The sequence below is a fragment of the Gobius niger genome, assembly GCF_951799975.1.
Source record: "Gobius niger genome assembly, chromosome: 12".
Lineage (NCBI taxonomy): Eukaryota > Metazoa > Chordata > Actinopteri > Gobiiformes > Gobiidae > Gobius > Gobius niger.
In genome coordinates this window covers 1188013-1209390 of record NC_136863.1, presented here as the reverse complement: position 1 = coordinate 1209390, position 21378 = coordinate 1188013, and the positions used below count along the sequence as shown (strand labels likewise).

General features: G+C 40.2%; 1 protein-coding gene across 1 annotated transcript; it reads right to left on the bottom strand.

Moving 5' to 3' along the window:
• Positions 1–813: 813 nt before the first annotated feature.
• On the bottom strand, positions 814–19975 carry rsph4a (radial spoke head component 4A; the record flags this gene model as incomplete). The annotated part of the gene is made up of 8 exons (XM_079567601.1): positions 19785–19975; positions 16572–16794; positions 14388–14663; positions 12346–12627; positions 11993–12157; positions 11779–11911; positions 11537–11654; positions 814–1039 (listed from the first exon to the last, which is right to left on the bottom strand). The coding sequence occupies exons 1-8, from the start codon at positions 19871–19873 to the stop codon at positions 814–816; spliced, it is 1512 nt and encodes a 503-aa protein (XP_079423727.1). The 5' UTR covers positions 19874–19975.
• Between the last annotated feature and the right edge of the window lie 1403 nt (positions 19976–21378).

Here is a 21378-nt window from a genome sequence, read left to right as displayed (position 1 = left end):
TTGTCAATGTTTTCTCACTTTTTCCACATTTTCATCCTTGTTTTCGTCTCAGTTTTGTTGCTATTTTCACACCTTTTTTCCAGATTTTTTTTCATCATTTTTTTTGTTGGGCAGTCGTCTCATTTTTGTCAAATTTTCATGACTTTTTTTAGTCACTTTTTCGTCCATTTTTTCTCAATTTTTCGTCAAATTTTTCTCACTTTTTTGTCACATTTTTGTGATTTTTTTGTCAAATTTATGTCATTTTTGGACAATTTTTTAAATCATTTTTTTGTCTTTTTTTTGTCATTTTTTCATCTCATTTTTTGCCACTTTTTCAACAATTTTTCGTCACTTTTTTGTCACATCTTCATCATTGTTTTCGTCTCAGTTCTGTCGCTATTTTCACACCTTTTTTCCAGAAGCTTTTGGATTGGGGTAAAGCCAAACTGGAGAAAATGTGCTCGGTTCAGGTGGGAGTTAAGGGGTTTAATTTGCTGCTTCACTGAAACAAAATGACAAATATAACTTTAAACCGATGTTTTTTATCTAAATAAGTCATTTTTCCAAATCTTTAAAACCTGTCAGAAACACTCCCTTTTCACTGGAGGAAACACGAGTTCTTTGGGATCTTGGAGGAACATGTCGGGGAGGAACATACTTAGTTTAACATGTTTAAACTCCGAATAGTCCCTTTAAACTCTCCAGAATCTACTTCAGCTCCACCATCGTCTCAAACTGCACAAACGTGAAGATCTTTGTAATAAACGAACTTCTCTTTAATAAAACTGAAACAGCGACGTGTAAAACATGGAACAGTTCTGATAAAAGCGCTCAGTCGTCGTCCTCCTCCTCCTCCGTCTCCTCCTGCTCCTCCTTCTCCGCCTCCTGCTCCTCCAGGGCGTCCTTCAGCTCCTGCTCCTCCTCCACCGTGGGGTCCAGGGCCTCCGTGACCTCGGGGCCGCTCGTGTACTCCCTCTGCGGGGGCGGAGGCACCGGCGGGCTGTAGGCCTCGCCCGAGAACTTCAGCCCCCAGCCCACGTAAACGTTCTCGAACTTCCTGAGGGAGAAGAACACGAGGAACAGGTTTAAACACGTCTTTATCTGTGTCCTCCAGCCGTCAATTTTTCGTAAATTTTTTCTAATTTTTTGTAAATTTTTTGTAAATTTTTTGTAAATTTTTTGTCACTTTTTCGTCCATTTTTTCTCAATTTTTTGTCAATTCTTTGTAATTTTTTGTCATTTTTTGTCCATTTTTTGTCCATTTTTGGTAAATTTTTTGTCACTTTTTCGTCCATTTTTTGTCAATTTTTTCTAAGTTTTTCGTCCATTTTTTCTAAATTTTTCGTCATTTTTTTCTAAATTTTTTCCCAATTTTTTTGGTCAATTTTTCGTCACATTTTTGTCAATTTTTTGTCACTTTTTCGTCCATTTTTTCTATTTTTTTCTTCAATTTTTTCTCACTTTGTTGTCAATTTTTTGTAAATTTTTGTCATTTTTGTCAATTTTTTGTAAATTTTTGTCATTTTTTGTAAATTTTTTATCAATTTTTCGTCCATTTTTTGTAAATTTTTCGTACAATTTTTCTAAATTTTTTCTAATTTTTTTGTCATTTTTTGTCATTATTCGTCCATTTTTTCTCAATTTTTCGTCAAATTTTTCTCAATTTTTTTGTAAATTGTAAACACGGGAACAGGTTTAAACACGTCTTTATCTGTGTCCTCCAGCCCACGTAAACGTTCTCCAACTTCCTGAGGGAGAAGAACACGAGGAACAGGTTTAAACATGTCTTTATCTGTGTCCTCCAGCCCACGTAAACGTTCTCCAACTTCCTGAGGGAGAAGAACACGAGGAACAGGTTTAAACATGTCTTTATCTGTGTCCTCCAGCCCACGTAAACGTTCTCCAACTTCCTGAAGGAGAAGAACACGGAGAACAGGTTTAAACATGTCTTTATCTGTGTCAATTTTTGTCATTTTTTTGTCACTTTTTCGTCCATTTTTTCTCAATTTTTCGTCAAATTTTTCTCACTTTTTTGTAAATTTTTTGTCAATTTTTCATCCATTTTTCGTCAATTTTTTCTAAATTTTTTGTCCATTTTTGTCTTTTTTCGTAAATTTTTTGTCAAAATTTTCTCACTTTTTTGTCAATTTTTCGTACATTTTTTCTATTTTTTTTGGTCATTTTTTGTCATTTTTTTGTCAATTTTTTGAAAAAAATTTCTCACTTTTTCGTCCATTTTTTCTCAATTTTTCGTCAATTTTTTCTCAATTTTTTTTCAAATTTTTCTCACTTTTTCGTACATTTTTTCAAATTTTTTTCTAAATTTTGTGTCAATTTTTGTCATTTTTTGTCAATTTTTTCAAAATTTTTCGTAAATTTTTTCTTAATTTTTTCTAATTTTTTTGTCATTTTTTGTCAATTTTTGTCATTTTTTGTCACTTTTTCGTCAAATTTTTCTAAATTTTTTGTAAATTGTAAACACGAGAACAGGTTTAAACACGTCTTTATCTGTGTCCTCCAGCCCACGTAAACGTTCTCCAACTTCCTGAGGGAGAAGAACACGAGGAACAGGTTTAAACATGTCTTTATCTGTGTCCTCCAGCCCACGTAAACGTTCTCCAACTTCCTGAGGGAGAAGAACACAAGAACAGGTTTAAACACGTCTTTATCTGTGTCCTCCAGCCCACGTAAACGTTCTCCAACTTCCTGAGAGAGAAGAACACGGAGAACAGGTTTAAACATGTCTTTATCTGTGTCAATTTTTGTCATTTTTTTGTCACTTTTTCGTCCATTTTTTCTCAATTTTTCGTCAAATTTTTCTCACTTTTTTGTAAATTTTTTGTCAATTTTTCATCCATTTTTCGTCAATTATTTCTAAATTTTTTGTCCATTTTTGTCTTTTTTCGTAAATTTTTTGTCAAAATTTTCTCACTTTTTTGTCAATTTTTCGTACATTTTTTCTATTTTTTTTGGTCATTTTTTGTCAATTTTTGTCATTTTTTTGTCAATTTTTTGAAAAATTTTTCTCACTTTTTCGTCCATTTTTTCTCAATTTTTCGTCAATTTTTTCTCAATTTTTTTTCAAATTTTTCTCACTTTTTCGTACATTTTTTCAAATTTTTTTCTAAATTTTGTGTCAATTTTTGTCATTTTTTGTCAATTTTTTCAAAAATTTTCGTAAATTTTTTCTTAATTTTTTCTAATTTTTTTGTCATTTTTTGTCAATTTTTGTCATTTTTTGTCACTTTTTCGTCAAATTTTTCTAAATTTTTTGTAAATTGTAAACACGAGAACAGGTTTAAACACGTCTTTATCTGTGTCCTCCAGCCCACGTAAACGTTCTCCAACTTCCTGAGGGAGAAGAACACGAGGAACAGGTTTAAACATGTCTTTATCTGTGTCCTCCAGCCCACGTAAACGTTCTCCAACTTCCTGAGGGAGAAGAACACAAGAACAGGTTTAAACACGTCTTTATCTGTGTCCTCCAGCCCACGTAAACGTTCTCCAACTTCCTGAGAGAGAAGAACACGGAGAACAGGTTTAAACATGTCTTTATCTGTGTCAATTTTTGTCATTTTTTTGTCACTTTTTCGTCCATTTTTTCTAAATTTTTCGTCAAATTTTTCTCACTTTTTTGTAAATTTTTTGTCAATTTTTCATCCATTTTTCGTCAATTTTTTCTAAATTTTTTGTCCATTTTTGTCTTTTTTCGTAAATTTTTTGTCAAAATTTTCTCACTTTTTTGTCAATTTTTCGTACATTTTTTCTATTTTTTTTGGTCATTTTTTGTCAATTTTTGTCATTTTTTTGTCAATTTTTTGAAAAAAATTTCTCACTTTTTCGTCCATTTTTTCTCAATTTTTCGTCAATTTTTTCTCAATTTTTTTTCAAATTTTTCTCACTTTTTCGTACATTTTTTCAAATTTTTTTCTAAATTTTGTGTCAATTTTTGTCATTTTTTGTCAATTTTTTCAAAATTTTTCGTAAATTTTTTCTTAATTTTTTCTAATTTTTTTGTCATTTTTTGTCAATTTTTGTCATTTTTTGTCACTTTTTCGTCAAATTTTTCTAAATTTTTTGTAAATTGTAAACACGAGAACAGGTTTAAACACGTCTTTATCTGTGTCCTCCAGCCCACGTAAACGTTCTCCAACTTCCTGAGGGAGAAGAACACGAGGAACAGGTTTAAACATGTCTATCTGTGTCCTCCAGCCCACGTAAACGTTCTCCAACTTCCTGAGGGAGAAGAACACAAGAACAGGTTTAAACACGTCTTTATCTGTGTCCTCCAGCCCACGTAAACGTTCTCCAACTTCCTGAGAGAGAAGAACACGGAGAACAGGTTTAAACATGTCTTTATCTGTGTCAATTTTTGTCATTTTTTTGTCACTTTTTCGTCCATTTTTTCTCAATTTTTCGTCAAATTTTTCTCACTTTTTTGTAAATTTTTTGTCAATTTTTCATCCATTTTTCGTCAATTTTTTCTAAATTTTTTGTCCATTTTTGTCTTTTTTCGTAAATTTTTTGTCAAAATTTTCTCACTTTTTTGTCAATTTTTCGTACATTTTTTCTATTTTTTTTGGTCATTTTTTGTCAATTTTTGTCATTTTTTTGTCAAATTTTTCTCACTTTTTCGTACATTTTTTCAAATTTTTTTCTAAATTTTGTGTCAATTTTTGTCATTTTTTGTCAATTTTTTCAAAATTTTTCGTAAATTTTTTCTTAATTTTTTCTAATTTTTTTGTCATTTTTTGTCAATTTTTGTCATTTTTTGTCACTTTTTCGTCAAATTTTTCTAAATTTTTTGTAAATTGTAAACACGAGAACAGGTTTAAACACGTCTTTATCTGTGTCCTCCAGCCCACGTAAACGTTCTCCAACTTCCTGAGGGAGAAGAACACGAGGAACAGGTTTAAACACGTCTTTATCTGTGTCTTCCAGCCCACGTAAACGTTCTCCAACTTCCTGAGGGAGAAGAACACGGAGAACAGGTTTAAACACGTCTTTATCTGTGTCCTCCAGCCCACGTAAACGTTCTCCAACTTCCTGAGAGAGAAGAACACGGAGAACAGGTTTAAACACGTCTTTATCTGTGTCCTCCAGCCCACGTAAACGTTCTCCAACTTCCTGAGGGAGAAGAACACGAGGAACAGGTTTAAACATGTCTTTATCTGTGTCCTCCAGCCCACGTAAACGTTCTCCAACTTCCTGAGAGAGAAGAAAGGCCCTATAGCTGATTTCTCGTGGCGAAACGATATAAGAAGTTTATTTTAAACTCTGAACTTCCAGGCCAGTTTAGGAGCATTTTTGTGAAAGTGTCCCTTTAAGTAACATTTTGAATCTGGTGTAGATCCTTTAAGAGTGAATAATGTCTAATGCATCTTTCTCACTTACACATTGTTGGTTAGAATGTAATATTAAAGTGTGTGGTGACAGCAGAGAATTATTCGCATTTTTTCGTCAATTTTTTCTCAATTTTTTTGTCATTTTTTGTCAATTTTTTGTCAATTTTTTGTCACTTTTTCGTCCATTTTTTCTCACTTTTTTGTAAATTTTTTCTCACTTTTTCGGCATTTTTTTCTCAATTTTTCGTCAATTTTTTCTCACTTTTTCGTCAATTTTTTCTAATTTTTCGTCAAATTTTTCTCACTTTTTCGTAAATTTGTTGTCACTTTTTTGTCATTTTTTGTCAATTTTTCATCAATTTTTTCTCAATTTTTTGTCCATTTTTGTCTTTTTTGTACATTTTTTGTCACTTTTTCGTCCATTTTTTCTAAATTTTTCGCCAAAATTTTCGCACTTTTTTGTCATTTTTTCGTACATTTTTTCGTACATTTTTTCGTACATTTTTTGTCATTTTTTTCTAAATTTTTTGTCATTTTTTCCGCGAATTTTTCTAAATTTTTTCTAATTTTTTTGTCCATTTTTTGTCACTTTTTCATCAAATTTTTCTCAATTTTTTGTAATTTGTAAACACGGGAACAGGTTTAAACATGTCTTTATCTGTGTCCTCCAGCCCACGTAAACGTTCTCCAACTTCCTGAGGGAGAAGAACACGAGGAACAGGTTTAAACATGTCTTTATCTGTGTCCTCCAGCCCACGTAAACGTTCTCCAACTTCCTGAAGGAGAAGAACACGGAGAACAGGTTTAAACATGTCTTTATCTGTGTCAATTTTTGTCACTTTTTTGTCACTTTTTCGTCCATTTTTTCTCAATTTTTCGTCAAATTTTTCTCACTTTTTTGTAAATTTTTTGTCAATTTTTCATCCATTTTTCGTCAATTTTTTCTAAATTTTTTGTCCATTTTTGTCTTTTTTCGTAAATTTTTTGTCAAAATTTTCTCACTTTTTTGTCAATTTTTCGTACATTTTTTCTATTTTTTTTGGTCATTTTTTGTCAATTTTTGTCATTTTTTTGTCAATTTTTTGAAAAAAATTTCTCACTTTTTCGTCCATTTTTTCTCAATTTTTCGTCAATTTTTTCTCAATTTTTTTTCAAATTTTTCTCACTTTTTCGTACATTTTTTCAAATTTTTTTCTAAATTTTGTGTCAATTTTTGTCATTTTTTGTCAATTTTTTCAAAATTTTTCGTAAATTTTTTCTTAATTTTTTCTAATTTTTTTGTCATTTTTTGTCAATTTTTGTCATTTTTTGTCACTTTTTCGTCAAATTTTTCTAAATTTTTTGTAAATTGTAAACACGAGAACAGGTTTAAACACGTCTTTATCTGTGTCCTCCAGCCCACGTAAACGTTCTCCAACTTCCTGAGGGAGAAGAACACGAGGAACAGGTTTAAACATGTCTTTATCTGTGTCCTCCAGCCCACGTAAACGTTCTCCAACTTCCTGAGGGAGAAGAACACGGAGAACAGGTTTAAACATGTCTTTATCTGTGTCCTCCAGCCCACGTAAACGTTCTCCAACTTCCTGAGGGAGAAGAACACAAGAACAGGTTTAAACACGTCTTTATCTGTGTCCTCCAGCCCACGTAAACGTTCTCCAACTTCCTGAGAGAGAAGAACACGGAGAACAGGTTTAAACATGTCTTTATCTGTGTCAATTTTTGTCATTTTTTTGTCACTTTTTCGTCCATTTTTTCTCAATTTTTCGTCAAATTTTTCTCACTTTTTTGTAAATTTTTTGTCAATTTTTCATCCATTTTTCGTCAATTTTTTCTAAATTTTTTGTTCATTTTTGTCTTTTTTCGTAAATTTTTTGTCAAAATTTTCTCACTTTTTTGTCAATTTTTCGTACATTTTTTCTATTTTTTTTGGTCATTTTTTGTCAATTTTTGTCATTTTTTTGTCAATTTTTTGAAAAAATTTTCTCACTTTTTCGTCCATTTTTTCTCAATTTTTCGTCAATTTTTTCTCAATTTTTTTGTACATTTTTTCAATTTTTTTTCTAAATTTTGTGTCAATTTTTGTCATTTTTTGTCAATTTTTTCAAAATTTTTCGTAAATTTTTTCTTAATTTTTTCTAATTTTTTTGTCATTTTTTGTCACTTTTTCGTCAAATTTTTCTAAATTTTTTGTAAATTGTAAACACGAGAACAGGTTTAAACACGTCTTTATCTGTGTCCTCCAGCCCACGTAAACGTTCTCCAACTTCCTGAGGGAGAAGAACACGAGGAACAGGTTTAAACATGTCTTTATCTGTGTCCTCCAGCCCACGTAAACGTTCTCCAACTTCCTGAGGGAGAAGAACACAAGAACAGGTTTAAACACGTCTTTATCTGTGTCCTCCAGCCCACGTAAACGTTCTCCAACTTCCTGAGGGAGAAGAACACAAGAACAGGTTTAAACACGTCTTTATCTGTGTCCTCCAGCCCACGTAAACGTTCTCCAACTTCCTGAGAGAGAAGAACACGGAGAACAGGTTTAAACATGTCTTTATCTGTGTCAATTTTTGTCATTTTTTTGTCACTTTTTCGTCCATTTTTTCTCAATTTTTCGTCAAATTTTTCTCACTTTTTTGTAAATTTTTTGTCAATTTTTCATCCATTTTTCGTCAATTTTTTCTAAATTTTTTGTCCATTTTTGTCTTTTTTCGTAAATTTTTTGTCAAAATTTTCTCACTTTTTTGTCAATTTTTCGTACATTTTTTCTATTTATTTTGGTCATTTTTTGTCAATTTTTGTCATTTTTTTGTCAATTTTTTGAAAAAATTTTCTCACTTTTTCGTCCATTTTTTCTCAATTTTTCGTCAATTTTTTCTCAATTTTTTTTCAAATTTTTCTCACTTTTTCGTACATTTTTTCAAATTTTTTTCTAAATTTTGTGTCAATTTTTGTCATTTTTTGTCAATTTTTTCAAAATTTTTCGTAAATTTTTTCTTAATTTTTTCTAATTTTTTTGTCATTTTTTGTCAATTTTTGTCATTTTTTGTCACTTTTTCGTCAAATTTTTCTAAATTTTTTGTAAATTGTAAACACGAGAACAGGTTTAAACACGTCTTTATCTGTGTCCTCCAGCCCACGTAAACGTTCTCCAACTTCCTGAGGGAGAAGAACACGGAGAACAGGTTTAAACACGTCTTTATCTGTGTCCTCCAGCCCACGTAAACGTTCTCCAACTTCCTGAGAGAGAAGAACACGGAGAACAGGTTTAAACACGTCTTTATCTGTGTCCTCCAGCCCACGTAAACGTTCTCCAACTTCCTGAGGGAGAAGAACACGAGGAACAGGTTTAAACATGTCTTTATCTGTGTCCTCCAGCCCACGTAAACGTTCTCCAACTTCCTGAGAGAGAAGAAAGGCCCTATAGCTGATTTCTCGTGGCGAAACGATATAAGAAGTTTATTTTAAACTCTGAACTTCCAGGCCAGTTTAGGAGCATTTTTGTGAAAGTGTCCCTTTAAGTAACATTTTGAATCTGGTGTAGATCCTTTAAGAGTGAATAATGTCTAATGCATCTTTCTCACTTACACATTGTTGGTTAGAATGTAATATTAAAGTGTGTGGTGACAGCAGAGAATTATTCGCATTTTTTCGTCAATTTTTTCTCAATTTTTTTGTCATTTTTTGTCAATTTTTTGTCAATTTTTTGTCACTTTTTCGTCCATTTTTTCTCACTTTTTTGTAAATTTTTTCTCACTTTTTCGGCAATTTTTTCTCAATTTTTCGTCAATTTTTTCTCACTTTTTCGTCAATTTTTTCTAATTTTTCGTCAAATTTTTCTCACTTTTTCGTAAATTTGTTGTCACTTTTTTGTCATTTTTTGTCAATTTTTCATCAATTTTTTCTCAATTTTTTGTCCATTTTTGTCTTTTTTGTACATTTTTTGTCACTTTTTCGTCCATTTTTTCTAAATTTTTCGCCAAAATTTTCGCACTTTTTTGTCATTTTTTCGTACATTTTTTCGTACATTTTTTGTCATTTTTTTCTAAATTTTTTGTCATTTTTTCCGCGAATTTTTCTAAATTTTTTCTAATTTTTTTGTCCATTTTTTGTCACTTTTTCATCAAATTTTTCTCAATTTTTTGTAATTTGTAAACACGGGAACAGGTTTAAACATGTCTTTATCTGTGTCCTCCAGCCCACGTAAACGTTCTCCAACTTCCTGAGAGAGAAGAACACGGAGAACAGGTTTAAACACGTCTTTATCTGTGTCCTCCAGCCCACGTAAACGTTCTCCAACTTCCTGAAGGAGAAGAACACGGGACACGCAAAGCAGTCCAGACAAAGCGTCTCCATGGTGATCGGTGATGGGGTCTTACCTCCCGGGGGAGGAGGAGAAGGTGATGGGGTCTTACCTCCCGGTGCAGGAGGAGAAGGTGATGGGGTCTTACCTCCCGGGGGAGGAGGTGAAGGTGATGGGGTCTTACCTCCCGGGGGAGGAGGAGAAGGTGATGGGGTCTTACCTCCCGGGGGAGGAGGAGAAGGTGATGGGGTCTTACCTCCCGGGGGAGGAGGTGAAGGTGATGGGGTCTTACCTCCCGGGGGAGGAGGAGAAGGTGATGGGGTCTTACCTCCCGGGGGAGGAGGAGAAGGTGATGGGGTCTTACCTCCCGGTGCAGGAGGAGAAGGTGATGGGGTCTTACCTCCCGGTGCAGTAAGTGAAGGTGATGGGGTCTTACCTCCCGGTGCAGTAGGAGAAGGTGATGGGGTCTTACCTCCCGGGGGAGGTGAAGGTGATGGGGTCTTACCTCCCGGTGCAGGAGGAGAAGGTGATGGGGTCTTACCTCCCGGTGCAGGAGGAGAAGGTGATGGGGTCTTACCTCCCGGTGCAGTAGGTGAAGGTGATGGGGTCTTACCTCCCGGTGCAGGAGGAGAAGGTGATGGGGTCTTACCTCCCGGTGCAGGAGGAGAAGGTGATGGGGTCTTACCTCCCGGTGCAGGAGGTGAAGGTGATGGGGTCTTACCTCCCGGTGCAGGAGGAGAAGGTGATGGGGTCTTACCTCCCGGTGCAGGAGGTGAAGGTGATGGGGTCTTACCTCCCGGTGCAGGAGGAGAAGGTGATGGGGTCTTACCTCCCGGTGCAGTAGGTGAAGGTGATGGGGTCTTACCTCCCGGTGCAGTAGGAGAAGGTGATGGGGTCTTACCTCCCGGGGGAGGAGGAGAAGGTGATGGGGTCTTACCTCCCGGTGCAGGAGGTGAAGGTGATGGGGTCTTACCTCCCGGTGCAGTAGGTGAAGGTGATGGGGTCTTACCTCCCGGTGCAGTAGGAGAAGGTGATGGGGTCTTACCTCCCGGTGCAGGAGGAGAAGGTGATGGGGTCTTACCTCCCGGTGCAGGAGGAGAAGGTGATGGGGTCTTACCTCCCGGTGCAGTAGGTGAAGGTGATGGGGTCTTACCTCCCGGTGCAGTAGGAGAAGGTGATGGGGTCTTACCTCCCGGTGCAGGAGGAGAAGGTGATGGGGTCTTACGTCCCGGTGCAGGAGGAGGTGAAGGTGATGGGGTCTTACGTCCCGGTGCAGGAGGAGAAGGTGATGGGGTCTTACCTCCCGGTGCAGTAGGAGAAGGTGATGGGGTCTTACCTCCCGGGGGAGGAGGAGAAGGTGATGGGGTCTTACCTCCCGGTGCAGGAGGTGAAGGTGATGGGGTCTTACCTCCCGGTGCAGTAGGAGAAGGTGATGGGGTCTTACCTCCCGGTGCAGTAGGTGAAGGTGATGGGGTCTTACCTCCCGGTGCAGTAGGAGGAGGTGATGGGGTCTTACCTCCCGGTGCAGTAGGAGAAGGTGATGGGGTCTTACCTCCCGGTGCAGGAGGAGAAGGTGATGGGGTCTTACCTCCCGGTGCAGTAGGAGAAGGTGATGGGGTCTTACCTCCCGGTGCAGTAGGAGAAGGTGATGGGGTCTTACCTCCCGGTGCAGGAGGAGAAGGTGATGGGGTCTTACCTCCCGGTGCAGTAGGAGAAGGTGATGGGGTCTTACCTCCCGGTGCAGTAGGAGGAGGTGATGGGGTCTTACCTCCCGGTGCAGGAGGAGAAGGTGATGGGGTCTTACCTCCCGGTGCAGTAGGAGAAGGTGATGGGGTCTTACCTCCCGGTGCAGTAGGAGGAGGTGATGGGGTCTTACCTCCCGGTGCAGTAGGAGAAGGTGATGGGGTCTTACCTCCCGGTGCAGTAGGCGACGGCGCCGGGCCACAGGTTCGAGCGGACGAAGGCCACGGCGTGTTCAGGCGTGAGCTGGGACGACGTCTTCAGGGTCCAGGGAGGAGTGTGGAACAGCTCTGCCACACAAGGAAACAGACTTTAGGCGACCTTTGACCCCGGCCCGGGACAGGGGGAGGAGCTACCTTCGTCCCGGGACAGGGGGAGGAGTTACCTTCGTCCTGGGACAGGGGGAGGAGTTACCTTCGTCCTGGGACAGGGGGGTGAACATGGGCGGTCCCACCTCTGGCTCCGGCTCCTCTCGCTCCTCGTCTCCCTCCTCCTCGCCCTCTGACTCCTGGGTCTTCAGGGCGAGGTTGACCCAGGTGCATCGGCCCTGCCACATGAACACGTTACTATAGCGCCCCCTGAGGCGTAAAGCTGCGCCTGCCCCGCCCCTCACGGCCCCGCCCCTCACCTGCTGCAGGATGTGCTGCGTGTGATGGGCCCAGCTGGATAAATCCATCAGTTTGGCCACAGAGACGCCCTCGAAGTCCGGGTTCAGCTCGAAGCCTTCGGGCCCCGCGGCCTCGTCCTCGTGCTCCTCCTCCTCTTTAAGATGATAAAACCCCCCAGGACTCACCTGCAGGGGGCGCACACGCACAGGCGTTAACGCTCGTTTAGGAAGAAGATAAAAGGTGATTCAGGACAAACAAACAAACAAACAAACAAACAAACAAACAAACAAACCTGCGTCCCCGCGGAGATGCGTGCCACCTGCCCCCCCTCCCCCTCACCTCCCCCCCCTCACCTGTCTCTCCCCCCCCTCACCTGCGTCCCTGCGGAGATGCGTGCCACCTGCGCCCTCAGGTAGTTGCCCTCGTTGCCGGGGAAGGGGGGGTAGCTTTGGACCGGCGCCTCCAGCCTCCCGGTGAAGAGTTTGCGGATCTGCCGGGCCGCGGTGATCTGGGCCGGGGTCACGGCGGGCAGCCTGGTCCAGGGGAAGCCGGGCTCGCTGCACACGTAGTACACGTACTTGTTGGTGCCCGTCCCGGGGGCCTCCATGGGGACGACGGGCGGGGGTTTGTGGGTCGACTGTGGGAGGAGGTTCATCTGGAAGGAGACGAGACACCGTGTGGAGATAGATCCATGACATACTGTATCGGGCCGATATTTGGGTATTTTACTATATCGGCTATCGGCTGATTAACCCCTTAACTCCAGCTTTACCCCAATCCAAAAGCTTCTGGAAAAAAGGTGTGAAAATAGCAACAAAACTGAGACAAAAACAAGGACGAAACTGTGAAAAAAGTGAGAAAACGTTGACAAAAAAGTGAGGAAAATTGATGAAAAAGTGGCAAAGAAATTACAAAAATGTGACGAAAAAATAAAAAAAATATGACCAAAAAATGACAAAAATGTGACAAAAATGTGATAAAAATGGATAAAAAATCCACAAAAAAACGCCGAAAATTTGATAAAAATTTGATAAAAAATTGACGAAAAAATTAAAAAAATATGACCAAAAAATTACAAAAAAATACAAAAAATCTGACAAAAATGGACAAAAAAAATCGAAAAATTTGACAAAAAACAGATAAAGATTTGACGAAAAATTGAGAGAAAAAGGACGAAAAAGTGACAAAAAAGTGATAAGAATTTGACAAAAAAATGCGAAAAATTTGACAAAAAAGTGACAAAAAGGCACGAAAATTTGACAAAAAAGAGACGACTGCCCGACAAAAAAAGTGATGAAAAAAAATCTGATGTGAGGAAAAAGATCAATTCAGTTTTGTAGGTCTTTCAAATGAGGCGTCACACTGGCCTACAGGATTTGGATAAAGCTGAACTGGAGAAAACGCTCTCGGTTCAGGCGGGAGTTAAGAGGTTAAATCTCTGGAACCGACAGTGACAGAGAGCGTTTGGAAAGAGAAACATCGCGGTGAAAAACAGCCACAGGTTTGTTCACGGATCTGATGTTAAATATTTCATGTTTCAGACTTTTATCATTTCAGAAACATCAGAGACTTATTGTTACTTTCATTTGGAATCTGGAAACTTTTGCTGAACATCACAGATATAAATATGAGAAAAAAATGAGCATTAAAATGGCCAAAATTGCCTATATTTTGGGCAATGTAATCAAAATAATGAATTGATCCAGATTCAATGGTTTTATTTTATTGACATATTAGTAACTAAGATTTTTTTCAGAGGGGATTCTGGATATTTTGTTTAGTTTTTCAATAAACTAATCATCAGTGAAAAAATCTGTAAAAACTCAAATTCCGCCTGTTTTTTTGGTTTCAAAGCTGAATAAATCAGGCTAGGAATTAGATATTAAAAAATCCCTCTGAAAAAACCTTCAGACTCTTGTTGTGTCTCAGCCTGTAAAGTGTGGAGTCTGTGGGAGCTTCTATAAGGGCTCAGGCTCTGCCCGAGTGCGGCTTCTCTCATTCAGAGAAAACCAGCCCTGAAGTTTTGTAGCGAGTGCGCATGCTCGGCCCGTTCTTCCACTTTTCCGCTCCAGCGTCTCGTAGGAGGAAAAACACCATATTTGGGTGAAAACGTCATCACGGGGCCCCTTAGCAGGACACGTGGATGTCAAATCTGTCAATATTTATGAATGAAAACCCGCGGGAAAGACGGCCTTTCTACTTCCGGGTCGCCCCCACCTCGCAGACAAAACATCATCAAATAAACATCATCATTTTTATATCTGACATGAAAACTAAGATGTAAAGGGAGGAAAACAGATACAAATCTCCACTTCCACCACTGTGAAACATCAATACTTTCACCTAAAGTGTCTCGTCTTAAGTCGCGGCTGCAGATTCCCTCCTGTGGTTGTGCTGCAGTTCTTCCCGTCTCACCTCGTTCTCCTCGTCCTCGTCGCTTCTGTCTCCGAAGCCTTCCTCCCCGGCGTGCTCCTCGTCCTCCTCGCCCTCGCGGTACTCCGCCTCCGCGATCACGTAGCTGCCCTCCGTTCCCAAGATCTTGCCCCAGAATCGGCAGCGCGGCAGAGCGTGCGCGTCCACCAGCTGCTTCAGAGCCAGGAACACCCTCTGCAGCTCCTCGCGGCCCAGGGCCACGCCCAGCTGCTCCAGGTAGAAGCCCACCTCCGGCAGGTTCGGGAGCGCGCTCTCCACCTGCGGCACCACACGCTCACTCAGCAAAGGTACGACTGGAGGATCTGAACTTCACTGCAACCCCCTGGTCCACTACGTTTCTATAAAGGCTCCAAAGCCTCGCCAGAGCAGGTAAACACTTATTTTTTTAACCCCTTAACTCCCACCTGAACCGAGCACATTTTCTCCAGTTTGGCTTTACCCCAATCCAAAAGCTTCTGGAAAAAAGGTGTGAAAATAGTGACAAAAAAGTGACGAAAAATTGATGAAAAAGTGGCAAAAATGTCAAAAAAATGACAAAAATTGGATAAAAAATTGATGAAAAAATGACAAAAATTTGATTAAAAAAAATGTCAAAAAAATGACAAAATGTGACAAAAAAAATGACAAAAAATTGATAAAAAATGGAAGAAAAAATGACAAAAAAGGAAAAAAAAAAAAGACAAAAATGTGAGAAAAAATTACAAAAAAGTTTCAAAACAAAAAAATGATGGAAAAAAATCTGATAACGTGAGGAGAAAAGATCCTCTCGGTTCAGGCGGGACTTAAGAGGTTAATGTGAACAACATCTCCAGTATTTTAACTTTTAAAATCTCAGTTTATAATTGTGGCTAATCCCATAATGCTTTGCGACATGACGTCACACTCCCGAACTCTATTCCATTTAGTCGTTCTGATTTTTCACAGTGTTGTAATCCTGATCCAGGTAAACACTCACCAGCTCGTCCTGATCCAGGTAAACACTCACCTGCTCGTCCTCCTGATCCAGGTAAACACTCACCAGCTCGTCCTCCTGATCCAGGTAAACACTCACCAGCTCGTCCTCCTGATCCAGGTAAACACTCACCAGCTCGTGCTCCTGATCCAGGTAAACACTCACCGCCTCGTCCCCCTGATCCAGGTAAACACTCACCAGCTCGTCCTCCTGATCCAGGTAAACACTCACCAGCTCGTGCTCCTGATCCAGGTAAACACTCACCAGCTCGTCCTCCTGATCCAGGTAAACACTCACCAGCTCGTCCTCCTGATCCAGGTAAACACTCACCGCCTCGTCCCCCTGATCCAGGTAAACACTCACCAGCTCGTCCTCCTGATCCAGGTAAACACTCACCAGCTCGTCCCTCTGATCCAGGTAAACACTCACCGCCTCGTCCTCCTGATCCAGGTAAACACTCACCAGCTCATCCTCCTGATCCAGGTAAACACTCACCAGCTCGTCCTCCTGATCCAGGTAAACACTCACCAGCTCGTCCTCCTGATCCAGGTAAACACTCACCAGCTCATCCTCCTGATCCAGGTAAACACTCACCAGCTCATCCTCCTGATCCAGGTAAACACTCACCAGCTCGTCCCTCTGATCCAGGTAAACACTCACCGCCTCGTCCTCCTGATCCAGGTAAACACTCACCAGCTCATCCTCCTGATCCAGGTAAACACTCACCAGCTCGTCCCTCTGATCCAGGTAAACACTCACCGCCTCGTCCTCCTGATCCAGGTAAACACTCACCAGCTCATCCTCCTGATCCAGGTAAACACTCACCAGCTCGTGCTCCTGATCCAGGTAAACACTCACCAGCTCGTCCTCCTGATCCGCCTCGTCAGAGCAGGTAAACACTCACCAGCTCGTCCCCCTGATCCTCCTCGTCAGAGCAGGTAAACACTCACCAGCTCGTCCTCCTGATCCAGGTAAACACTCACCAGCTCGTCCTCCTGATCCAGGTAAACACTCACCAGCTCGTCCCTCTGATCCAGGTAAACACTCACCAGCTCGTCCTCCTGATCCAGGTAAACACTCACGGCCTCGTCCTCCTGATCCAGGTAAACACTCACCGCCTCGTCCTCCTGATCCAGGTAAACACTCACCAGCTCGTCCTCCTGATCCAGGTAAACACTCACCAGCTCGTCCTCCTGATCCAGGTAAACACTCACCAGCTCGTCCTCCTGATCCGCCTCGTCGTTGTGGACGAACAGCTGCTTTTGCAGGCCGGCGTGCTCCTCCGTGGCCGTGGCTTCGCTCTCGTCGCGCAGCGTGCTCTGTTTGTCCACGTACTGCATCTTCTTCACGTCTCGGCTGATGTCCTCGAACACGTCGGCCGCGTCGTCCGGCCGCTCGTCCATGATCCTCAGCAGCACCTGCGTCAGGTGGTCGTACCTGCGGCGCAGACGGACCTTTACTGAAGTAAATAGAACCCGAGAACCTGAACACCTACGACCAACCCTAACCCTAACCCAAGCACTATCAGTGTCTGAATGGGTCTAATTCATGGTCAGGGCGTGTTCATTTTGGAAACATATTTAATTCACTTCTCTTCAATTTGAGCCCAGCTTTAGTCGACTAAAACTGCATGTACCGAGAGGACCTGAACCGAGAGGACCTTTTCCCTCACATCAGATTTTTTTTTCCATCATTTTTTTATTGGGTATTCAACTCATTTTTGTAGCTTTATTGTAATTTTTTTGGTCATTTTTTGGTCATTTTTGGTCATTTTTTAATCAAATTTTTGTAATTTTTTTAGTCACATTTTTGTCACAATTTTTCGTCAATTTTTGTACTGGGATAAAAAATACTGTATTAAAATCTCAGTCCCGCCTTTGAATCTTCACTTTTTACTTGAGTTAAATTATTTCAAAGTGCTTTTACTTTTAGCTGCTCGATCCTTTATGTGATTATAAATGAATATATAATCAAACTTGCTGTCTGCCAGGTAAAGCTAGCCGTTAGCAGGTGTTAGCAGGTGTTAGCAGGCGTTAGCAGGTGTTAGCATAGTGTTAGCAGGTGTTAGCAGGCGTTAGCAGGTGTTAGCATAGTGTTAGCAGGTGTTAGCAGGAGTTAGCAGGCGTTAGCATAGTGTTAGCAGGTGTTAGTATAGTGTTAGCAGGTGTTAGCAGGCGTTAGCAGGTGTTAGCAGGTGTTAGTATAGTGTTAGCAGGTGTTAGCATAGTGTTAGCAGGAGTTAGCAGGTGTTAGAAGGTGCTAGCAGGCGTTAGCAGGTGTTAGCATAGTGTTAGCACAGTGTTTGCAGGTGTTAGCAGGTGTTAGTATAGTGTTAGCAGGAGTTAGCAGGTGTTAGTAGGTGTTAGCAGGTGTTAGTATAGTGTTAGCACAGTGTTAGTAGGTGTTAGCAGGTGTTAGTATAGTGTTAGCACAGTGTTTGCAGGTGTTAGCAGGTGTTAGCAGGTGTTAGTATAGTGTTAGCACAGTGTTTGCAGGTGTTAGCAGGTGTTAGTATAGTGTTAGCACAGTGTTTGCAGGTGTTAGCAGGTGTTAGTATAGTGTTAGCAGGAGTTAGCAGGTGTTAGCAGGTGTTAGTATAGTGTTAGCAGGAGTTAGCAGGTGTTAGTAGGCGTTAGCAGGTGTTGGCATAGTGTTAGAAGGTGCTAGCAGGTGTTAGCAGGAGTTAGCAGGTGTTAGTATAGTGTTAGCACAGTGTTTGCAGGTGTTAGCAGGTGTTAGTAGGCGTTAGCAGGTGTTAGCATAGTGTTAGAAGGTGCTAGCAGGTGTTAGCAAGAGTTAGCAGGTGTTAGTATAGTGTTAGTAGGAGTTAGCAGGTGTTAGTATAGTGTTAGCAGGAGTTAGCAGGCGTTAGTATAGTGTTAGCAGGAGCTAGCAGGTGTTAGCAGGTGTTAGTATAGTGCTAGCAGGAGTTAGCAGGTGTTAGTATAGTGTTAGCAGGAGTTAGCAGGTGTTAGCATAGTGTTAGCAGGAGTTAGCAGGTGTTAGTATAGTGTTAGCAGGTGTTAGTATAGTGTTAGCAGGTGTTAGTATAGTGTTAGCAGATGTTAGCATAGTTTTATCAGGAGTTAGCAGGTGTTAGCAGGCGTTAGCATAGTGTTAGCAGGTGTTAGTATAGTGTTAGCAGGAGTTAGCAGGTGTTAGTATAGTGTTAGCAGGTGTTAGCATAGTGTTAGCAGGAGTTAGCAGGTGTTAGCAGGCGTTAGCATAGTGTTAGCAGGCGTTAGCAGGTGTTAGCAGGAGCTAGCAGGTGTTAGCAGGTGTTAGTATAGTGTTAGCAGGAGTTAGCAGGTGTTAGTATAGTGTTAGCAGGAGTTAGCAGGTGTTAGCAGGTGTTAGTATAGTGTTAGCAGGAGTTAGCAGGTGTTAGCAGGTGTTAGTATAGTGTTAGCAGGAGCTAGCAGGTGTTAGCAGGTGTTAGCATAGTATTAGCACAGTGTTAGCAGGCGTTAGCAGGTGTTAGCATAGTGTTAGCAGGAGTTAGCAGGTGTTAGCAGGTGTTAGTATAGTGTTAGCAGGAGTTAGCAGGTGTTAGTAGGCGTTAGCAGGTGTTGGCATAGTGTTAGAAGGTGCTAGCAGGTGTTAGCAGGAGTTAGCAGGTGTTAGTATAGTGTTAGCACAGTGTTTGCAGGTGTTAGCAGGTGTTAGTAGGCGTTAGCAGGTGTTAGCATAGTGTTAGAAGGTGCTAGCAGGTGTTAGCAAGAGTTAGCAGGTGTTAGTATAGTGTTAGTAGGAGTTAGCAGGTGTTAGTATAGTGTTAGCAGGAGTTAGCAGGCGTTAGTATAGTGTTAGCAGGAGCTAGCAGGTGTTAGCAGGTGTTAGTATAGTGCTAGCAGGAGTTAGCAGGTGTTAGTATAGTGTTAGCAGGAGTTAGCAGGTGTTAGCATAGTGTTAGCAGGAGTTAGCAGGTGTTAGTATAGTGTTAGCAGGTGTTAGTATAGTGTTAGCAGGTGTTAGTATAGTGTTAGCAGATGTTAGCATAGTTTTATCAGGAGTTAGCAGGTGTTAGCAGGCGTTAGCATAGTGTTAGCAGGTGTTAGTATAGTGTTAGCAGGAGTTAGCAGGTGTTAGTATAGTGTTAGCAGGTGTTAGCATAGTGTTAGCAGGAGTTAGCAGGTGTTAGCAGGCGTTAGCATAGTGTTAGCAGGCGTTAGCAGGTGTTAGCAGGAGCTAGCAGGTGTTAGCAGGTGTTAGTATAGTGTTAGCAGGAGTTAGCAGGTGTTAGTATAGTGTTAGCAGGAGTTAGCAGGTGTTAGCAGGTGTTAGTATAGTGTTAGCAGGAGTTAGCAGGTGTTAGCAGGTGTTAGTATAGTGTTAGCAGGAGCTAGCAGGTGTTAGCAGGTGTTAGCATAGTATTAGCACAGTGTTAGCAGGCGTTAGCAGGTGTTAGCATAGTGTTCGTTTCTCACAGGTTGATGTTGCTTCTGGAGCTGGACTTCATGAGAAAAGCCTTGAAAGCCGCGGCTCGTCTGTCCAGCTCCGGCTCCGGCTCCGACATCTTTACACTTTCCGAAACAAAGAAACTATTTCAATAAAACACTCTTTTCGAGCCTGTTTTTTGGCGTAACAACAACAACAACCGCTCCGCAGACACGAGCGAGGAAACAAACGCCGGCGGTTGCCATGGTAACGCCACGGCAACAAGAGGACACGCGCGGGCTCAATATATAAACTCGTTTTTTTTGTTTTCTTTTACTTTAGGGAATTTTAGCTTGAGGATAAGATATGTTTTGTCTCAATTAAGTTATTAGTTTGAGGAAAATATATATTTTATTTCGAACAATTTTTTTTTTTTTTTTTTTTTTCGTAAACAAACGCAAAAATTGCTCCGTTCACCCATTTTGTCCAGTCCTTAACACTCACTTTTGGCTAAATTAAAATTATATGGAGATTAAAAATTTTACTTTAACGAAAATTAAAATGATTTGGCTCAAAATAGAGTTTGGGAAATTCCAGTTACCATGGAGATCCGCCATCTTCGCAGCTGTTAGCATACATTTCCATAAATAACATTAGCTTAAAACAGTAAAACATGTTGAGCTGCTGAGTCACTGCTGGTAAATCCATCTAACTCACTGCGGCGTCCAAGTGTTTTAACCCCTTAACCCCCGCCTGAACCGAGCACATTTTCTCCAGTTTGGCTTTACCCCAATCAAAACTGAGACGAAAACAATGTTGGAAATGTGACAAAAAAGTAAGAAAACATTGACAAAAAAGTGATGAAAAATGGATGAAAAAGTGGCAAAAATGTCACAAGAAATTGACAAAAAATGGACAAAAAAAAACAAAAATGTGATAAAAAATTGACAAAAAAATGACAAAAATGCGAGAAAAAGATGAAAAACAAAACAAAAATGTGATAAAAAATTGACAAAAAAATGACAAAAATGCGAGAAAAAGATGAAAAAAAAACAAAAATGTGACAAAGAAATGACAAAAATTTGATAAAAAATTGACGGAAAAAAAAAGTGACAAAAATGTGACAAGAAATGTATGAAAAAAATACAAAAATGTGACAAAAAAATGACAAAAAATTGATAAAAAATTGACGAAAAAAATACAAAAAAATGACAAAAATGTGACAAAAAATTTTACAGAAATGTGACAAAAATTTGACAAAAAAAAAAAAAATTTAAACAAAATTGACAAAAAAATGACAAAAAAAGTTACAAAAATGAATTGAATACCCAACAAAAAAATGATGGAAAAAAATCTGATGACATGTGGAGAAAAAGAAGATCCTCTCGGTTCAGGCGGGAGTTAAGAGGTTAATGTGAACAACATCTCCAGTATTTTAACTTTCAAAATCTCAGTTTATAATTGCTGCTAATCCCATAATGCTTAGCGACATGACGTCACACTCCCGAACTCTATTCCATTTAGTTGTTGGGATGAGCAGAACGTCCCATTTGAGAGAAATGTGGAATCAAAAGTTATCCAAAGCACTTGGACGTTAGCGCCCCCTGGTGAAAAACAAACTCAATCACTCCAATCGCCACAAAT